Source organism: Miscanthus floridulus, chromosome 4 (assembly GCF_019320115.1).
Source record: "Miscanthus floridulus cultivar M001 chromosome 4, ASM1932011v1, whole genome shotgun sequence".
Lineage (NCBI taxonomy): Eukaryota > Viridiplantae > Streptophyta > Magnoliopsida > Poales > Poaceae > Miscanthus > Miscanthus floridulus.
Window position 1 is genome coordinate 75701081 of NC_089583.1, and position 18852 is coordinate 75719932.

General features: G+C 49.8%; 2 protein-coding genes across 3 annotated transcripts; both read left to right on the forward strand.

Moving 5' to 3' along the window:
• Nucleotides 1-451: 451 nt before the first annotated feature.
• LOC136549826 (DNA mismatch repair protein MSH6-like) lies at nucleotides 452-15545 on the forward strand. The gene is made up of 21 exons (XM_066541247.1): nucleotides 452-1625; nucleotides 1704-1800; nucleotides 2075-2177; nucleotides 2253-2306; nucleotides 2390-2464; nucleotides 2584-2652; nucleotides 2732-2815; nucleotides 3001-3198; nucleotides 3336-3841; nucleotides 3918-4047; nucleotides 5696-5787; nucleotides 5994-6166; nucleotides 6360-6562; nucleotides 6649-6750; nucleotides 7477-7639; nucleotides 13576-13865; nucleotides 13945-14082; nucleotides 14165-14244; nucleotides 14371-14467; nucleotides 14563-14689; nucleotides 14819-15545. Exons 1-21 carry the CDS (start codon nucleotides 743-745, stop codon nucleotides 15061-15063), a joined length of 3909 nt encoding a protein of 1302 aa, XP_066397344.1. The 5' UTR covers nucleotides 452-742; the 3' UTR covers nucleotides 15064-15545.
• A 116-nt stretch (nucleotides 15546-15661) lies between these two features.
• On the forward strand, nucleotides 15662-16897 carry LOC136549827 (heavy metal-associated isoprenylated plant protein 9-like). 2 transcript variants are annotated; one of them, XM_066541248.1, is made up of 3 exons: nucleotides 15662-16242; nucleotides 16360-16444; nucleotides 16527-16897. In XM_066541248.1, exons 1-3 carry the CDS (start codon nucleotides 16231-16233, stop codon nucleotides 16700-16702), a joined length of 273 nt encoding a protein of 90 aa, XP_066397345.1. In that variant the 5' UTR covers nucleotides 15662-16230; the 3' UTR covers nucleotides 16703-16897. The 2 variants fall into 2 exon arrangements, with proteins under 2 accessions (XP_066397345.1, XP_066397346.1); XM_066541249.1 differs by having other exon boundaries at nucleotides 16363-16444.
• The last annotated feature ends 1955 nt before the right edge of the window (nucleotides 16898-18852 follow it).

Genomic DNA, 18852 nt, shown 5'->3' on the forward strand with positions numbered 1-18852 from the left:
TTAAGTAAAACTTTTTAAACTTTTATTGAATTTCTAGGAAAAATCGTTAAGATTTATGGTATCAAATTAGTATTATTAGATTTATCATAGAATATATTTTATAAGGTGCTCATTTTATGTCATATATGTTATTACTATTTTTTATAAAGTTAGGCTGCATAAATTCTAGAAATTAATTTATTTGGGGACCGAGGGAGTATAAGCTAAAAGTTAGCACTGCAGAGCAAGGTGGCTTATACCTATTTGGCTATGAGTTTACCGATTCTTGCAATAGTTAGAAATGTTTGTGTTTGTCAAACTAAGGCCTAACCATGGTTTGCAATCGCGAAAGAGAAATTTAAACGTGACATTGGGAAAACAATTTATCCGTTAACCAAGAAAATTGGAACGCTAATAAAATATAAACCGTCAAACTGACCAGTGACCAATGGTCCTGAAAAGTCTACAGAACCGTCGAACCGCGCCCACATGTCAGCGCCCCGTGACCACCTCCCGCGCCGAGCTCCATCCCCACGCTCCGCCGCAGCGCCCTCGCCGCCTCCGGTGGCGTGTCACCCCGCTGCCTCCTTCCTCACACCCACCTCCCTTTCCCGCCACTTCTCCGCGCCATTTCCCTCGCCCACCCGCCTCCTTCCTAGTTCCTACTAATCCCCTCCCGCCATCAGTTCCCCCGCAAAAAGGACAAAACCCTAAACCCGCGGACGCGGAGAGGAGAGCAGCCATTCCTTCGCTCCCCCCCGCAATGGCGTCGCGCCGAGCCAGCAATGGCCGCTCGCCGCTCGTGCGGAAACAGAGCCAGATCACCGCCTTCTTCTCCTCCCCTACTCCCTCCCCGCCCCCCTCGGGCCCGAGCCCTGGCGCGTCCAAGCCCTCTCCGTCGCCGCTGAACCCCAGTGCGAGGACGAGGTCCCCGCTTGCCGCGGTATCCCCTTCCCCTCCCAAGCCGCAGCAGCCGCAGCAGGAACAGAAGAAGGGAAAGAAGGATAAGGAGGAGCGTGATGCCGTCGCCGCGGTGCCTGCGCCCTTGGCCGCGGAGGTGGTGGGGAGGCGGCTGCGGGTGTACTGGCCGCTGGACGACGCGTGGTACAAGGGGAGGGTGGAGGCCTACCACGCGGCCTCCCGCAGGCACCGCGTGAAGTACGACGACGGCGACGAGGAGGAGGTCGATCTCGTGAAGGAGAAGTTCGAGTGGGAAGCCGCCGCTGAGGACTCGACCCCGCCGCCGGCGAGGAAGCTGCGGCGTCTCCGGCGGATGTCTGATACCTCGGTGGCAAAATCACCGGCTGTGGCAGAGGATAGCGCAGGGGATTCCACTGAGGACGAGGACTGGAAGAGGGATACTGTCGTGGAGGAGGATTCTGAGGAGGTGGAGCTGGATGGGGAAGACGATGAGGAAGTTGTCGCAGTGCGACCGCGAAAGGGAAAGCCAAAGAATTCCTTGCTGATGTCAGGTTCAACGCCATCGACATTGGGCTCTGGTTTGACATCAGAGTCGGGGTCAAAAATTTCGAAGAAGAGGAAAAACGTGGATGTGGCCTCATTGGATTTTGCTAAAAGGTTCACCTTCGAAGCAGTTAATACCACTAGAAAAGTTGACCCAGAAATGCCAATGAGCTGTGGCCAGAGTAAGTAGTGAAATCTCAACTGTTGATGGGCTTGAGTTTGTCTGCCCCTCTTTGTGATTTTGGTTGCTTTTGTTACAGAGGGGCAAACGACGGGGAACGACTACACTGCTCTTACTGGGGATGCAGCTGAGCGCTTTGGACAGCGGGATGCTGAGAAGTTCAAATTCCTTGGAGAGTGAGTGTTTTCATTGCTAGATGATTCGTTTCTCTGCAATGCTAAATTTAGCATGCTATAATGTTTTTTTGAACCTTATTATGCTATAGTGTGTTTCTCGATCATACATTTTTCACATGCATCGAGTAGAAACTTTGTTGCCTTGTCCTATTTCTCTTTGGTCTAGAGAAACGTGCTTCTTCTCATTCTCTAATGAAAGCAAAGAATCGGTATGCTTGATTGAATCTTTAGGGGCTATGAATTTCTTACCTGTAATAACTCTTTGGAACTGTAGAGGGCGCAAAGACGCAAAAGGCAGACGTCCTGGAAGCCCGGGCTTTGATCTGAGAACGCTTTTATTGCCACCCCAGTTCTTGAAGAGTTTGACAGGAGGGCAGGTATAAGTTCATGTTAATACTCATTTTCTGTGGCACAGCCTGTATTAATGCTAAGTCTTGGCAATTGATAAACAGAGACAATGGTGGGAATTTAAATCACAGCACATGGATAAGGTTCTGTTCTTCAAGGTACATCTATATTTTTCCACAGGTTACTTAAATGCAGTTTTTTTCATTTAGTGATTATAATAATATAGTATGAATTTGAACAGATGGGCAAATTCTACGAACTATTTGAGATGGATGCACATGTTGGGGCAAAGGACCTTGATCTTCAGTACATGAAGGCAGGAATATCTTCTCACGTTTATGCTTATTGATTCTTCTGCTATTACTCAGCAATCTAGATCTGCCATTTCTCATATTATCTAAAACTCACTGTCTGTATTCAATCATGTTATCTTAGGGTGAACAGCCTCACTGTGGATTCCCAGAGAAGAATTTATCAGTGAATTTGGAGAAATTAGCTGAGAAGGTAAACTTATTTTATGGTATTTTTCTCATTTAATTTCACACATAATTGCATTTTAGTAATAACATTAATTGCATTGCAGGGTTATCGCGTTCTGGTTGTGGAGCAGACCGAAACACCTGAGCAGCTTGAACTTCGGCGTAAGGAGATGGGTATAAAGGACAAGGTATGCTTAGATTCCATCATTCCATGGTGTCAATGAAAGTAAATCACTTGTGTTATGGGAACATGCAAATGTGATAATTTCAAAGTTGTCTGCTGAATTTAGATTGCAAACTTTAGCAATATTTCTTTCCGTATTCTGTCAAAACAATTTAAAGTGTGCATAAGATAATGCTTTACTCTCTGAAGGTTGTCAGGCGTGAAATATGTGCAGTGGTCACAAAAGGAACACTGATAGAAGGAGAGCACCTACTGGCAAACCCAGATCCTTCATACCTCCTGTCTGTGACTGAAAGTCACCAACAAAGTTCAAAGAAGAGCCAAGACACTTGTACCATTGGTGTTTGCATAGTTGATGTTTCTACAAGCAAATTTATTGTAGGACAGGTTAGTGCTTACAGAATCCTGTGTCCATTTCCATTTGTATTAAATTGTAGAAAACTATTATCAAATTAGGCAAATTGCTCAAGAAGCAAATTTGGAGCTGGTGTAGCCTCTTACACTTGTATTTGTTGCTTTTACAGTTCCAAGATGATCCAGAGCGCCATGGATTGTGTTCAATTTTGTCTGAAATGAGGCCTGTGGAAATTATAAAGCCTGGTAAAATGCTGAGTCCAGAAACTGAGAAGGCATTAAAGAACAACACAAGGAAGCCTTTAATAAATGAGCTGCTTCCGTCCACAGAATTCTGGGACGCAGCAAAGACTATTGATGAGATAAAGCAGTACTACAGCTCAGCCGATAAACAGAACAATGCTGATGATATACAAGACTGTGTGGACTGTCTGCCTAACTTATTATGTGAGTTAATTGGAGCAGGTGATAAAACATATGCACTTTCTGCTCTAGGAGGTTCCTTATTTTATTTAAGGCAAACCCTTCTGGATGAGAAAATACTTCCACGTGCTGAGTTTGAGCCACTTGCATGCTTGGGGCTCATCAACAATATCCGAAAGCATATGATACTTGATGCAGCAGCGCTGGAGAATCTAGAACTTTTAGAAAATATGAGAACTGGTGGCCTCTCAGGGTAATGCCTGCTTGGAACTATCTGTTTTCTTTAGAAATCAAATTCTGGTGTCTAAGTGCTAATATATATTCTGCAGGACCCTGTATGCACAATTGAATCATTGTGTTACTGGATTTGGAAAGAGGTTACTCAAACGGTGGATCGCGAAGCCATTGTATGATCGCAGAGCAATACTACGGCGTCAAAGTGCTGTTGCTACTTTCAAGGTTTCTGTTTTTTTGGAATTATATTCCTAAATTATGGGTGTCATCCTGCCTAGTACGATGGTATTCACTAACCCAAAAAAATGGGATATAAAGAGCACCATAAACACCAAACTATCTTCCTTTTCTTCTTGTTGTTCACAGTGGGAAATTAAATTATGGGAACTTTCAGAAATATCTCAATGCAGTTGCCGTTCTATCATTTTTTTCATATATATAAATGATTCTACTTCAGAATGACAGCACTACTACTTTGGAAATGAATAAAAACAAGGATTTTCATTACTCCAAAACTAATCAGTAATCATGATTGCTAGCCAGCTTCTCTCTTTTCTGCAAGTTTTTTCTGTTAATTCCTGAGATTATTTGGAAATGCTACTATCTATACCTAATATAAAGTACAAAAAAATTTCTTCATCCCTTGGTCCGTCATCCCTCCCTCCCACCCCTCTTCTTCCATCACTCACTTTGACTGTTCTCGCTTTCACGGTCGTCCCTCACTCATACCCCTCTTCTTCTGTTCCTTGGTTTGTCATCTCACTTATTGGAGTTGCAAAACCTTCATTGGCGTCACACCACTCATGTGGTGGTCTGGTCGGCCGAATCCAAGCCCATGTGCGTCTCGACTTGGCACATATATTTGTAACCTCACAACCGATGTAGACATAGCCACCTATTTATCACACATTTATAACCTCACAAATTGCAGTTAGCACATTTATGTGGGATTAACCTTACAAATTGAGTCACATTAGATGTAGACATAGCTACCTATTTAAGCTGAGTCAATCTCTAGACAATTACCTATATGGGATTAATCTTTTGTTGTAGTTAGCATTTATAAGTTTGAATAGGAGTACTTGGAAAGCAGCTATTGAAGTGCCTGAACCGTGACTTGGGTCTCTTGGTGGGTTTCAACTCTAGCCTACCCTAACTTGCTTGGGACTGAAAGGCTATGTTGTTGTTGTTGTAGTAGTAGTAGTTAGCATGTATTATGGGCCTTAGGATTTAATTAAAATAGAGTCTTACCGCCTGTGACCGGAAGGTCCCGGGTTCGAGTCGCGGTCTCCTCGCATTGCACAGGCGAGGGTAAGGCTTGCCACTGACACCCTTCCCCAGACCCCGCACAGAGCGGGAGCTCTCTGCACTGGGTACGCCCATTTTTTAGGGTTGGGCCAAGCCCAGTTAAATCCAACAAGATAGCTAGCTAGCTATGGGCCTTAGGACCACACAATATGCTTTACGTCCCATTGCAACACGTGGGCATGTTTGCTAGTCTTATATATTTGAATAAGCCATCTTTATTTTGGGCTTGGCTGTGTCTGTTTAAATCTAACTAAAATCAGGGTATGAAGTGCTTATTGTCTATCTACATAAATTTGCTTATCAGTCTTCTTTGTTCGTGGCTTGAAGAACAACCAGGGGCTATACTAAGTCATTCACCTTAGTTTTACTGTTTTACATATATTGAAATGTGACATTATGAATTGTCAAAGGAAAACTCTAGAAATTTCAAACTGATGAGTAACATGTACAGTCTCATGCTGATTATACATATGTTTGTACTCTACATAGAAAAACAGGAGCATAGAGCTTTATTTTCCATGTTTCCTATGATTTTGCATTACCATTTGAATCATCTTCATTTCAGGGAGTTGGCCAAGATTATGCTGCCCAGTTCCGTAAGGATTTGTCTAGGCTCCCTGACATGGAACGCCTGCTTGCACGTCTTTTCTCAAGCTGGTAATTTAGTATATTATATTATATTGTATATCAGTAGAGATCTGATGCAATACACTGGATCACTGCACCTTTTGGTTTCTGTAAACTGTTTCCTTTTGTTTAGCATCAGAATACTGTCTTGCTTTTGTACTTTCGGATCTTTGAAATTTTTTGGCTCTTTGTCTAACCTGAATGACTCAAGCACTCAAGCTACATTTTTTCTGCAGTGATGAAAACAAGAGAAGTTCATCAGTTGTTCTCTATGAAGATGCATCAAAGAGACTGCTTCAACAGTTTACTGCTGCGCTTCGGGGGTGCCAGCAGATGTTCCATGCATGTTCTTCTATTAGTACATTGATATGCACAGAGGGATCTCAACTTAAAGATTTGCTCTCACCAGGTAGAATAACAACTTTCTTTAGTACTCCATAACATATGTCTATTTCTAATGCATTTTCTCATTAGTTTTCTTGGTGCACCCATATGTTGCTCCTTTTGTCTTCATTTTTTATTTTCCTTGTTTGGTTGCTTTAGGTTACTATAATAGAATATAATGCGTTAGGTAACCCTTGCAAGTGAATAACTATTTGCAGGCAAAGGCCTACCAAATATCTCATCTATTTTAGACCGATTCAGAGATGCATTTGATTGGTCAGAAGCAGACCGCAATGGTCGGATCATTCCTTGTGAAGGTTGTGATCCTGACTATGATGCTACTTGCTATGCAATAGAAGAGATCAAATCCAGTCTACAAGAGTACCTGAAGGAGCAACGAAAGCTTTTGAGACCTGCATCGGTAGTGCTACATCGTACCACTTTTTTCAAGTTTTGCATCATTTAATAGTCTCTTTGCCAATTAACAATTAGTCAACAATGGTTCAGGTTAATTATGTTGATGTTGGAAAAGATATGTACCTAATTGAAGTGCCTGAGAGTCTGGGAGGTTCAGTTCCCAGAAACTATGAGTTGCAGTGTACAAAAAAGGTAATCACAATGTTTTTTCCTCTTGTAGTTAAGTGTAAATAAGTATATAAATGTGTAACTGAGCTACTACTGTTGTATACATTTGGTTTGCTAATATATATATCTACTCTTTATTGTAGAAATAGTGTGTACCTTACTACTTACTACTACAAAAAAAGGCATTATTCCGAATCTGATTCAGCTATTTCTTTTACAAATAGTGTGATCTACTACTGCTACTACCGTGTAATCTGTTCTGTAATGTAGTTCAAGGTGTTAATGATGCTTGCTGATAAACTTAAAAAGGTAAACACTAAATGCTTAGTTGCAACATTATTGTGCTGTTGTGCATAAACTAGGTACATTATCGTCATGCCTCAAAGTTCAGTCCTCTGTTTTTTATATTAATTGGAGTTCGACAACGGTTTGCTTGGGGCTAGTTTTGAAATCTGTGTTCCTTCCGGCAACTGATCTGGAGATGAGCCGCAAAACAACATGAGACTTTAATGGTCAGAATTGACTATTTATCATCTATTGCTGAATTCCTATATGTGCAATGACTGCCTGGATCCCAGCGGTTCAATTTCATTTCTCTTTCTTTCATCTTTTGTGCTAAGCTACTGCATATTTGTTTTACTTTGCCTGAACACATGACAATTTTATTGAATATGGTTCATAGATGTTCGATTCAAACTGGGGTCTATGTTAAGAATTGAAGTCCTAAGACATGTTAAATGTTCCAACCAGGGTTTCTATCGGTACCGGACGCCGGAACTGAAAGAACTGATATTAGAACTTTCAAAGGCTGAGTCAGAGAAAGAATCGAAATTGAAAGGCATTCTTCAGAATCTGATTCAGCTATTTGTTGAGCATCACACTGAGTGGAGGCAGTTGGTTTCTGCTGTTGCTGGTAACGCTTCATGCAATATTTTTTTTTCTCTTGCACTGTATTTTATTACAACAGTTTTATTTTACCATAGGTTAGCAATATTCCTAATGTTCTATACTTCTATGGTGTTTCCTCCTAATTGCTCTCTATTATTTTACTGTACACCTGATTTGCTATTTTATTGAAAGAAAGTACTGAGAATTTGTTTGAAGTTCTATGTTACTAATTTTGGAGGGATTTATTGAAAACAAGTTACTAATTTTGCATAGACCATCTGACCACCTGCCAATTATATATCATCTTGTTTCCTTCTTCAAAAAGGCGTGTTTGTGCGACCCACTATATGGAAATCTTTATTGTCAAGGGTAAACAAGTAACAGTGATGTTGGTTAATGACTAAATATTACCCGTATGTCAGTTGATGCATGGCTAGTAAAGAATTGTTATCATGCTAGCTGTACTTCTAACAAAGACGCATAGCTGCGTTTTTATGACGGGAGTTCAAATATCAAAGGAGGGCTGCTCGTGGCTAGCAGGCGCATGCAGGAGAAGGCCTCACGGCCCAGGACGTTTCCTATTATTAGAGAACTATTATTATTATTAGAAACGTATTTCTATTTTTAGAAAAGAGAAGCGATATATGGTTGTAAAGACAATTGGATCGGTTTAAGCAGAAACATATTGTTTCCGGCTTCCTGAAGGGAGCCGGGAGTCCAACCCTAGCCGCCACCTCGTTCTTCCTCCTCTCACGATCGCTGGCTCCTCGCCGCCGATCAGCCTTCAAACCACGCCCACCGATCGTCCACACGTACAACCTCCGATCGGTGAGGGGCAGAGAGCAGCAGCATATCAACCTGGTATCAGAGACCTCTGATCCGATGTCGCTGCCGCTGCCCGCTTCAACCGCGCCGCCGCCGGACCCCAACGTGTCCGTGCCGATCCCGTTTGCACCGATTCCGCAAACATCTCTGCCCGCGGGATCGCTGCCGCTGGCCGCCGGGGCTTCCTCCTCCGCCGTGGGGGTGATGACCAACGAGCAGCTCACCGCGGCCGTCCTCGACCTCGGCAGGATGATGGCCGGCGTCCACGCATTCCTCTTGGGACCGCAGCCAGGCGTGGCGCCGACTCACCCGCAGCCGCAGCAGCCGTCGGCGCCCAACCCGCAGCAGCCGCCAGCGCCCAACCCGCAGCAGCCGCCGGCGCCCAACCCGCAGCAGCAGCTGCCTTCGCCCGCCTCGGGTGCCGTCTACACCTACGGGATGCCGCAGGACAGCATAGCGCACAACACCGCGCCAGCACCGGCGGCTCCCCACGACGGCGTTCCCATCCAGGAGATCCAGTTCCCCCACTCGCCGTCCCCGCTTCCGCCGTGGCTCACCGACATCGCGCCGCCGGGGCGCCCGTCGGTCCATTCGACCCCTCACATCACAGCGGGCTTCGGCCATGGGGGCGTTCCGGCGTCGGGAACGCTCTATGGCGGCGTTGACGGCCCAATCTTCCACGGCTCCACCTTCTGGTCCGCGCCGGCTGCAGCTCCAGCGCTCGGTGGGGCGCCCTCGGCTGCCGCTCCCGTGACGTTCGGCGCGGCGCCTTTCCAGCCTCGGACCTACAAGATCGACTTCGCGACGTACGACGGCTCGGTCGACCCGCTGAATTGGCTCACACACTGTGAACAATTCTTCTGGGGCCAGCGCACTCCGGTGGAGCAGCGGACGTGGATGGCCTCCTACCACCTCACCGGCGCCCCTCAGACATGGTACTACGCCCTCCTGTTGGACGAGGGCATGCCGTCCTGGGAGCGCTTCAAGGAACTTTGCCGTTTTCGCTTCGGACCGCCTATATACGGCTCGCGGCTGGCCGAGTTGGGGCGCCTTCCCTTCCACTCCACGGTCCAAGAGTTTGCGGACCGCTTCCAGACGGTGCTGGCGCACTCCAGGGACATCTCCACGCGCCAAAAGGCAGAGCTCTTCGTCGGCGGCCTCCCGGAACACATTCGGGTCGACGTCGTGATGCGCGCCCCGCCCGACCTCCAGACGGCCATGTTCCTCACCCGCGCCTTCGAGACACGGGCTCTGGCCGCGGCAGCACCCCCTCAGCAGCGCGACGCCCGCCCTCCCCCGCGGCCAGCCCTTCCCCCACGCCAACAGGGGGCGGCTGCGGCCGCGGCCCCGGCTGGAGCACTAGCGCTGCCTGCGCCGCTCGCAGCCGCCGCTGCAGCACCGGGCGCAGCAGCCCCGGCGGCACCCGTGCGGCCGTACCGTCGCCTCTCGCCGGTCGAGATGCAGGAACGCCGTCGTCAGGGCCTCTGCTACAACTGCGACGAGCAGTACATGCGTGGGCACGTGTGCCCCCGCCTGTTCTTCCTGGAGGCGGACGACTTCCTCAACGACGACGAGGAGGGGGCAGCCGACGACGCGGCCGCGGCCTTGCCCGAAGACGCCGCCGCCGCAGCGGATGCTCACGCTCACGCTCTTGTGGTTTCTGTACACGCTCTTGCAGGCATCAGGACGTACCACACTATGCTCCTGCCCGTGACGATCAAGGGCGAGCGCCTCCTCGCCCTCCTGGACACCGGCTCCACCCACACCTTCCTCCAGGGCGCAGCCATGCGACGCCTTGGTCTCGCTCCTCGGGGGGGCGACCAGCTTCGCGTTACGGTGGCCAACGGCGAGCGCGTGCCGTGTGAAGGCATCGCACGCGACGTGCCCGTCAACATCTGCGGGGCGCCTTTCTCCATCACCTGCGTCGGCCTCGCGCTCGGCTGCTTCGACTTCATCCTCGGCGTCGACTTCCTTGGCACGCTGGGCCCCCTCACCTGGGACTTCGAGGGGCTCACTGTGTCCTTCCTGCACGAGGGCCGCCGCGTCACGTGGCGGTGTGTGGGCGCCCCGGGCGCGCCCTCCCAGCAGCGGTCGCTGGCAGCGGTCGCTTCGGACCCGCACCACCCGCTGCTGGACGAGCTCCTACTTCAGCACGACGCCGTCTTCGACACACCGCGCGGCCTTCCACCAGCCCGCCCCTACGACCACCGCATACACCTGCTGCCCGGGACCGCGCCGGTGGCAGTGCGCCCATACCGGTACCCTCAGTTGCAGAAGGACGAGCTCGAGCGGCAGTGCGCCGCCATGCTGGAGAAGGGCATCATCCGCCCCAGTACTTCTCCGTTCTCGGCACCCGTGCTCCTCGTCAAGAAGGCGGATGGGTCGTGGCGCTTCTGCATCGACTACCGCGCGCTCAACGACCGTACGTCCAAGGACAAGTTCCCGATCCCGGTGGTTGACGAGCTCCTCGACGAGCTCCACGGGGCTAAGTACTTCACCAAGCTCGACCTCTGCTCGGGGTACCACCAGGTGCGCATGCACCCGACGGACATCGAGAAGACGGCGTTCCGCACCCACCACGGCCACTTCGAGTTCCTGGTGATGCCGTTTGGGCTCTCCAACGCCCCTGCGACATTTCAGGCGTTGATGAACAACGTGCTCCGCCCCTTCCTTCGCAGGTTCGTGCTGGTTTTCTTCGACGACATTTTGATCTACAGCACGTTGTGGTTTGAGCACCTGCAGCATGTCGGCCTCGTCTTCACCGCCCTACGAGCCCACGGCCTCTTTCTGAAGAGGTCGAAGTGCTCCTTCGGGGCCCTCTCCGTTGCCTACCTCGGCCACGTCATCAACGCCGACGGCGTCGCCATGGACAGTGACAAGGTGGCCGCGGTCGCCTCGTGGCCGCTACCGCGCTCTCCACGCGGGGTGCGTGGCTTCCTGGGCCTCGCCGACTACTACAGGAAGTTCATCCGCGACTTTGGCTCCATCGCGGCACCACTCACACGTCTCTTGCGGAAGGAGGCGTTCGTCTGGACGGCGGAGGTGGACGAGGCCTTCGCTGCCCTGAAGCGGGCGCTCTCGTCGGCGCCGGTTCTACAGATGCCCGACTTCGAGCGCCAGTTCGTGGTCGACTGCGACGCGTCCGGCACCGGCTTTGGCGCCGTTCTACACCAGGGGGGGGACCCCTGGCTTTCTTCAGTCTACCCTTCGCCGCCCGCCATGTCAAGCTGGCGGCCTACGAGCACGACTTGCGCCGACATCCGCCGCGCCACCGCGGCTGACCCGGTCGCGCGCGACCTGCTGCAGCAGCTGGAAGCTGCGTCTCTGGGCGAGCCGTGGGCAGCCGCCGACGGTTTCCTCCTCCACGGCAAGCGCATCTACGTGCCTGCCACCGACGACTTGCGCCACCAGGTGGTGAACCTGGCTCACTCGGCTGGACACGAGGGGGTCCAGAAAACCCTTGTGTGCCTCCGCGCGGACTTCTACATCCCCGGCGACCGCCAGCTGGTGCACGACTTCGTCCGCTCCTGCGACGTGTGCCAGCGGAACAAGACGCCGACCACACAGCCGGCCGGCCTCCTTCAGCCTTTGGACGTTCCGTCACAGGTGTGGGCGGATATCTCCATGGACTTCATCGAGGGGCTGCCGAAGGTGCACGGCAAGTCTGTGGTCCTGACGGTGGTGGACCGCTTCTCAAAGTACGCCCACTTCATCGTGCTCAGCCACCCCTACACCGCCGCCTCCGTCGCCCGTGCCTTCTTCGACGGGATCGTGCGCCTGCACGGTTTCCCCAGCTCCATCGTCAGCGATCGCGACCCAGTCTTCACCAGCAATCTCTGGCGCGATCTCTTTAAATGTGCAGGTGTCAAGCAGCGGCTCAGTACGGCCTTTCACCCCCAGACAGACGACCAGTTCGAGGTCGTCAACAAGATCATCGCGATGTACTTGCGTTGTGCGACAGGTGATCGGCCTCGCTCGTGGGTCGACTGGCTCTCCTGGGCGGAGTACTGCTACAACACCTCGTACCACACGGCGCTCCGAGCGTCGCCGTTCGAGGTTGTGTACGGCCGACCCCCGCCACCCCTCCTGCCACACCACGCCGGGGCGGCCCAGACAAAGGCGGTGGACGCCATGCTGCGGGACCGCGACACGTTCCTGGAGGAGGTTCGCGAGCGTCTTCTTCAGGCCCAGCAGTACGCCAAGCGCCACTACGATGAGCACCATCGCGAGGTGGAGTTCGACGTGGGCGCATGGGTGCTGCTCCGACTTCTCCACCGACCCACCCATGCGCTCGCTTCGCCGTCCAAGGGCAAGTTGCGCCCACGCTACGCCGGGCCGTTCCAGATCGTCGAGCGCATCGGGCAGGTGGCTTATCGTCTCCGACTCCCCGCGAACGCGCGCCTGCATGACGTCTTCCATGTGGGGCTGTTAAAGCCTTACCACTACGCCGGCTCGCCACCATCAACACCGGCCGTGCTGCCACCGGTTCAGGACGGGCGACTGCTGCCAGCACCTGCGCAGGTCCTGCGCGCCCAGCTCCGTCGCGGCGTGTGGCGCATCCTCGTCAAGTGGCAAGGCCTTCCGGAGGACGACGCCACCTGGGAGCACCTGGACGACTTCAAGACACTCTACCCGGATGTGCAGCTCGAGGACGAGCTGTTTGCCGAGGCGGGGAGAGATGTTATGACGGGAGTTCAATATCAGAGGAGGGCTGCTCGTGGCTAGCAGGCGCATGCAGGAGAAGCTAGCAGGCGCATGCAGGAGAAGGCCTCACGGCCCAGGACGTTTCCTATTATTAGAGAACTATTATTATTATTAGAAACGTATTTCTATTTTTAGAAAAGAGAAGCGATATATGGTTGTAAAGACAATTGGATCGGTTTAAGCAGAAACATATTGTTTCCGGCTTCCTGAAGGGAGCCGGGAGTCCAACCCTAGCCGCCACCTCGTTCTTCCTCCTCTCACGATCGCTGGCTCCTCGCCGCCGATCAGCCTTCAAACCACGCCCACCGATCGTCCACACGTACAACCTCCGATCGGTGAGGGGCAGAGAGCAGCAGCATATCATGCGTATACCAGATTCATTGTGTAGGTAGATTTTCTGCCCTAAATGTTGCCTTTGATTTTATCATGCAGAGCTTGATGTATTGATAAGTCTTGCTATTGCAAGTGATTATTTTGAGGGGCCAAGTTGCTGTCCAACTATCAAAGAATTAAATGGCCCAGACGATACTCCTACTTTCCATGCTAGAAATCTTGGACATCCCATTCTACGAAGTGATTCCTTAGGCAAGGGTTCATTTGTACCTAACGATGTTAAGATAGGTGGGTCAGGGAATGCCAGCTTTATTGTTCTTACTGGTCCAAATATGGGTGGTAAATCAACTCTCCTGCGCCAAGTTTGTCTTACCATTATATTGGCTCAGGTAATCCACCATCTTTACCATGTATATCACTATATCAGCATTGTTTGTTCATGGCAACTGATTTCATATTCTTTGCCAGATTGGAGCAGATGTTCCTGCAGAAAGCCTTGAGCTTTCTCTTGTTGACCGTATCTTTGTTCGAATGGGAGCAAGGGATCATATTATGGCTGGCCAAAGTACATTCTTGGTGGAGCTCGAGGAGACTGCCTCGGTGCTTGTAAGTTCTTCCTTCGAGATATGAGAACATATATTATTTTTTTAATTTGTATGTTCTCAACCGTGTGCAACTTTTGCCTCAGTCATCAGCTACCAAGAATTCTCTTGTGGTATTAGATGAGCTTGGGCGGGGTACATCGACTTCTGATGGACAAGCTATCGCGTAAGTTGAATTACTGATCATAACATTGATTGCTGCCTACTCCTGATATCTGTTCATTCTCTTGTAGTCTCATGTACCTTTAATAATGCTCACTATGAGATCACTGACTCGCCCTTGCTACAACAGGGCCTCAGTTCTGGAATTTCTAGTTCATCAGGTGCAGTGTCTAGGCTTGTTTTCTACACACTACCATAGGTTAGCAATGGAACACAAGGATACCAAGGTAACTGATACATACCTTGTCTTTTTTTGTTGTTGTTTCTTAATACAACTTTATCCAATGTTGTAACCTGCAGATATGAATACTGAACATCGCAGGTATCGTTGTGTCATATGGCATGCGAGGTGGTCGAGGGAGAAGGTCTGGAAGAAGTGACTTTCCTTTATAGATTAACATGTGGTGCATGCCCTAAAAGCTATGGTGTAAATGTTGCTCGATTAGCAGGTCATTCTCAAGTTAATGTGTTCATTTCTCAATTTCTTCTGTTCTGAATTCAAATGCTCTTTTCCTAAGGCCGTATTACGTTGCCACATACTGCCATGCTCATTTGCTGTCTTTGCCCTTGATACTCAGGAATACCTATTTCAGTGCTTCAAAGAGCGAATGAAAAGTCAAGTGACTTTGAGGCCAATTACGGGAAGCGACACAAAATGTCCAAAGATAAGCATGCAAGTGCACAGAGCGATGACCAGTTTTCTGTCATCAGGGATTTCTTCCGCATTGTGAAGGCATGGCCTTGTCCTGAAGATCAGGAAGCGAGTATAAGCATGCTCCGTGAATTGCAGAAGCGTGCCAAGGTAAAGGCTGTGGAAGGTTAGGCGATTGTTACATAACATGTTCGCCTGGTAGAGATCGCCTCATTTCGCTACCTTGGTTGCATTTCTTGTTGTTGGATTGGCGTCATATTTGAGAGGGGAGAAAATTCTGTGGACACAGTAAGTTCACTGTGGAAGCAAAAAAGGCTCAATCCCATACGATCTGTCAGGATTCACTGAGGGGCCGTGGATTCAGAATTCAGCGTCTCCAGCTTACTATCCCTTCCAACAATTTTGTGCGCTCTTCGATTCAGTGATTCTCCTAACCAGAAGCCCCAGGATATTGGTCTGTCCTGGTTTGTTCGAGCTCGGTAGGGTGTTGGATCAGTGCTGACCAGCTGAGTGAGTAGAGGATAGATGTGGCTCAGTTTAATCTGAGACGTGGAGAAACACCCCAGATTGTAACTTCCATGAAAGGTTTATTCTGGAAGATGTAAATCAGACTACTCTTTTTAAAGTTGCAAGCCAACTTAGGATTAACTCAATTAATGCCTTTTGCATTCTGAAAAGTTCAGGCTTGAGAGGTGTTTTGCTGGAAAATTTTGCATTTAGTCGAAATTTGAGCTATAATCCAAACTTCCCCAAACGATACCGTCAACCCAAAATTGGCCCAGCTTCAATCTTTTATAGCCCTCTCGTACAATGATACAGTGGACAGAAATCTTATTAATAACCGTCCCACAGGACTTGCAGAATACTAGAAATATATCGTAGGGGGCGGTGAATCTGAGAGTAACAAAAATGCAAAAGCATATAAGCAGGTCCTCCGTCCAAATCAACACGCCAAAGAACAGCAGGCGTAGCAAAAGCTGTGTGGAAGCGGAAAGGGCACTGCATGGAAGCCAGCCTGCGCTGCTGGTGCCCCAGAATCTGATTCCCAGAAAGCACATCGATCGAGCCCACACGGGAATGAATCACTCGAGTGAATTGGCCATAAAAGATCAGGCTCACAAGTAGTCAAGCAGGGCAGTAAGCAAAGCAAAGCACACCAAAGCGCATCAAGCCACGCCTCACACGTTAATCCCTTCCTTTCCGCTGCTGGCCGCCCTTAACAACACTCGGTCAGTCCTCGCTCTCCCCGGGGCCTTTTTCACACTCTGCTCCTCGCCGAAACCGCTTCGCCGTCGCCATCTTGCCGCCGAGGGGAGAAGAGCTCCTCGATCTGTCTCCATGGACTACAGGGTGAGTACCACCATGAGGGTTTTATGTGCTGTCAGAGTGTCAGTCCAAGCAAAATGGTTTTCGAGAGCTGAAACTTTGAGAGGCAGTAGTGACTGACGTGTACCCTGTACTCTGCAGCAGCCCTACTGCATGACTCTGAGGATGAACATCGACTGCAACGGGTGCTACCAGAGGATCAGGAGGGCGCTCCTCCAGATGCAAGGTAAACACCCCAGCTGCCCATCTGTGATGATGCCTGAAACCTCGGTTTGGGAGACTTATCTGAAACTTTTTGGTTTTTGCAGAGCTGGAGAGCCACCTGATCGACAAGAAGCACGGCCGGGTCATAGTGTGCGGCGCCTTCAGCCCGCAGGACGTGGCCATCAAGATCAGGAAGCGGACCAACCGACGCGTCGAGATCCTCGACGTCAGCGAGGCCTCGCCGGTAGCCCCAGAAGGCGGCCCCGGCCACATGCCCTGAAGGAGCCACGCCACCAATACGTACTCTGGAGCTCTAGGCCTGCTTGCTATTCTCTTCAGCAACAGCAAGGCAGGCCATCCTCAGAGGATGTAAGCATGTGCCTGACATGTTTTACCTACTTGTAACTTAGGAATCCTGCATCATTTTGTTCTGTAACTGTAAGGCTCATTTAAGTAGCCAGAAAATTTCAATACCGTTCTAAAAGTCCATCTGATGCAACCAGAGAGGCTATGCTCATTTGCTTTAACTTTGCTCGAAACAGAAAAAAGATGATTTGCTGAATTTCTTGCCAATTAATATCGTCCAGTTAGACACAAACAAGATACTCTATAGGAACTAGGAAGCAACCTCTATCATTATTAATGCCCCAAAGTGTTTACACAATTCATGGTTCCTTGAATCAGGGTCTACCTCTAATAATACATAATTGCAGATCGAAAACGAGCAGTGTAGAAACTGTACACAAAAATCTATATGTGGAGATAATAACATTGAAAAGTATCTCTTTATTATCTATATTGGCATTGTCTTCCAATTGTGAATACAAAAAAGTTGAGAACTTGTATGAAGCTTTCCTTACACTGTGAGGCTTTCAGGATCCTCAACAATCTTTGCAAATGTTTGCAGGAATGCTGCCAAATCAGCACCATAGATAATCCTGTGATCAGCAGTAACATTCACCTGAAAAATAAATGATAGGATCAACTTACTTAGATTCATGAACACCATCTCTGCAGGGAAAATTGGTTGCTATTATGTACCAAGATTGTGCTGTATTTTTTTCTTGCCCCTGTACTGTGAATATGATGCCTACCCCAGCTTGCTCAGCAGTGAGCACAAAAGGGTTTGTTGTTGTTTTGAGGATAGGATGGTGTGGTGTTGCACACAAATTTTTATATAGATCTAGAATAGTAGTTCTTATTGACAAACAAAATTTATAACACATCATTGTACAATTCTAATTTTAAAAGGAGTCAGTAGTATATGTACTTAACTCCGCCTATGTTGTCTCAACATAGCAGGTCCCAAACCCTGGTAAAGGAGGAGGGTTGTGATAGGCGTGGCGAGCCAACGTTAAATCTAGCCATTCTAATGGAGATGAAACCCAAAAGAAAACCGTTGGGGCGTAACCCTCTTAGTGATGCGCCATATCGGAACCCGGGTATGGTGTTAAATGGGCAATGGTTGGATCGGCACCCCCTTGGTGACGCACCGTGTCGCGATCTGGGCATGGTGTCAAGTGAGCAAGGATCGGGTTGTTGCTTCCTCAGTGGCGCGAACATGGGTGAGTGTTTAAACGATGCTTGAGTTTAGCGCTGACCTAAGTTGACTGTGAGCACTCCTCAGGGCCATCTCACATGCTGCATTAGGAAGAGCCGCTGGCGCTGCCGAGCTCGTCTTCGTCGTTTCCGGGCGGCCGCCAAGAGTTTCGCTGACTCATCCGCGAGACGGACGAAGTTCACTGGGCGGTACTCCGTGATCGCTTGTGAGGTGAGGCGGTTGGAGCTTAGCCTTGATGCCGCCAGGGTTGCTCTTGCCGCCTCGGAGAGTGAGGCTGTTGCCGCACAGGCGGTGGCCACTGACGCCCAACCCCATATCGTGGGTAAGGACCTCCTTCGTCTTGATGTCCTGAGTGATGTCCAAAGCTTCTGACCTTCGCGTTGTCTTGTTGTCAGCGCTGGAGGAGCAGTTGGCGGCTTCTCGCCACAAAGAGGAGGCGAGCCGCCTCCGGGGGTTCATCATAGCGGAGGACCGCGAGCGGGCGGCAGGAATCCGGTAAGGGGCCGGTGTCGCCCTTGCCGCCGTGCAGCTGCGAGTCAGGATGGACCTCCGTCGGGTGGCACCCGGGTTTCTGGAGCGCGTTGAGCAGAAGAAACGGGCGGAGTTGGTTAATGACTTCGCCGCCACTGCAAACGCTGTTGTGGCCGCCGTGGATGTGGAGGATATCCTCCACAGCGGTGGCTAAGAGCCCTGAGATGTACCCGAGGTCTTCAAAAAAAAATTTAAGTAAGGACGTTCCTTTTGGCTTGTGTCCCTTGATTTTGTTTCTTTTGCGCACCATCATTGTGCCGTGACCACCATTGGTCTGATCGCTCGAATGCCGTAGCCGCGTGGCCCTGCCCTAGGGATCAACCCGTGAGGCTTGACCC

What these genes read in the sequence shown, in the direction of transcription:
- LOC136549826 (XM_066541247.1), top strand. Translation starts at nt 743, where the DNA reads ATGGCGTCGCGCCGAGCCAGCAATGGCCGCTCGCCGCTCGTGCGGAAA. An exon ending in GCCAATGAGCTGTGGCCAGA is followed by an intron (nt 1,626 to 1,703) that starts GTAAGTAGTGAA and finishes CTTTTGTTACAG; the next exon opens with AGGGGCAAACGACGGGGAAC. An exon ending in AGAACTGGTGGCCTCTCAGG is followed by an intron (nt 3,842 to 3,917) that starts GTAATGCCTGCT and finishes TATATTCTGCAG; the next exon opens with GACCCTGTATGCACAATTGA.
- LOC136549827 (XM_066541248.1), top strand. An exon ending in GGCGCTCCTCCAGATGCAAG is followed by an intron (nt 16,445 to 16,526) that starts GTAAACACCCCA and finishes TGGTTTTTGCAG; the next exon opens with AGCTGGAGAGCCACCTGATC.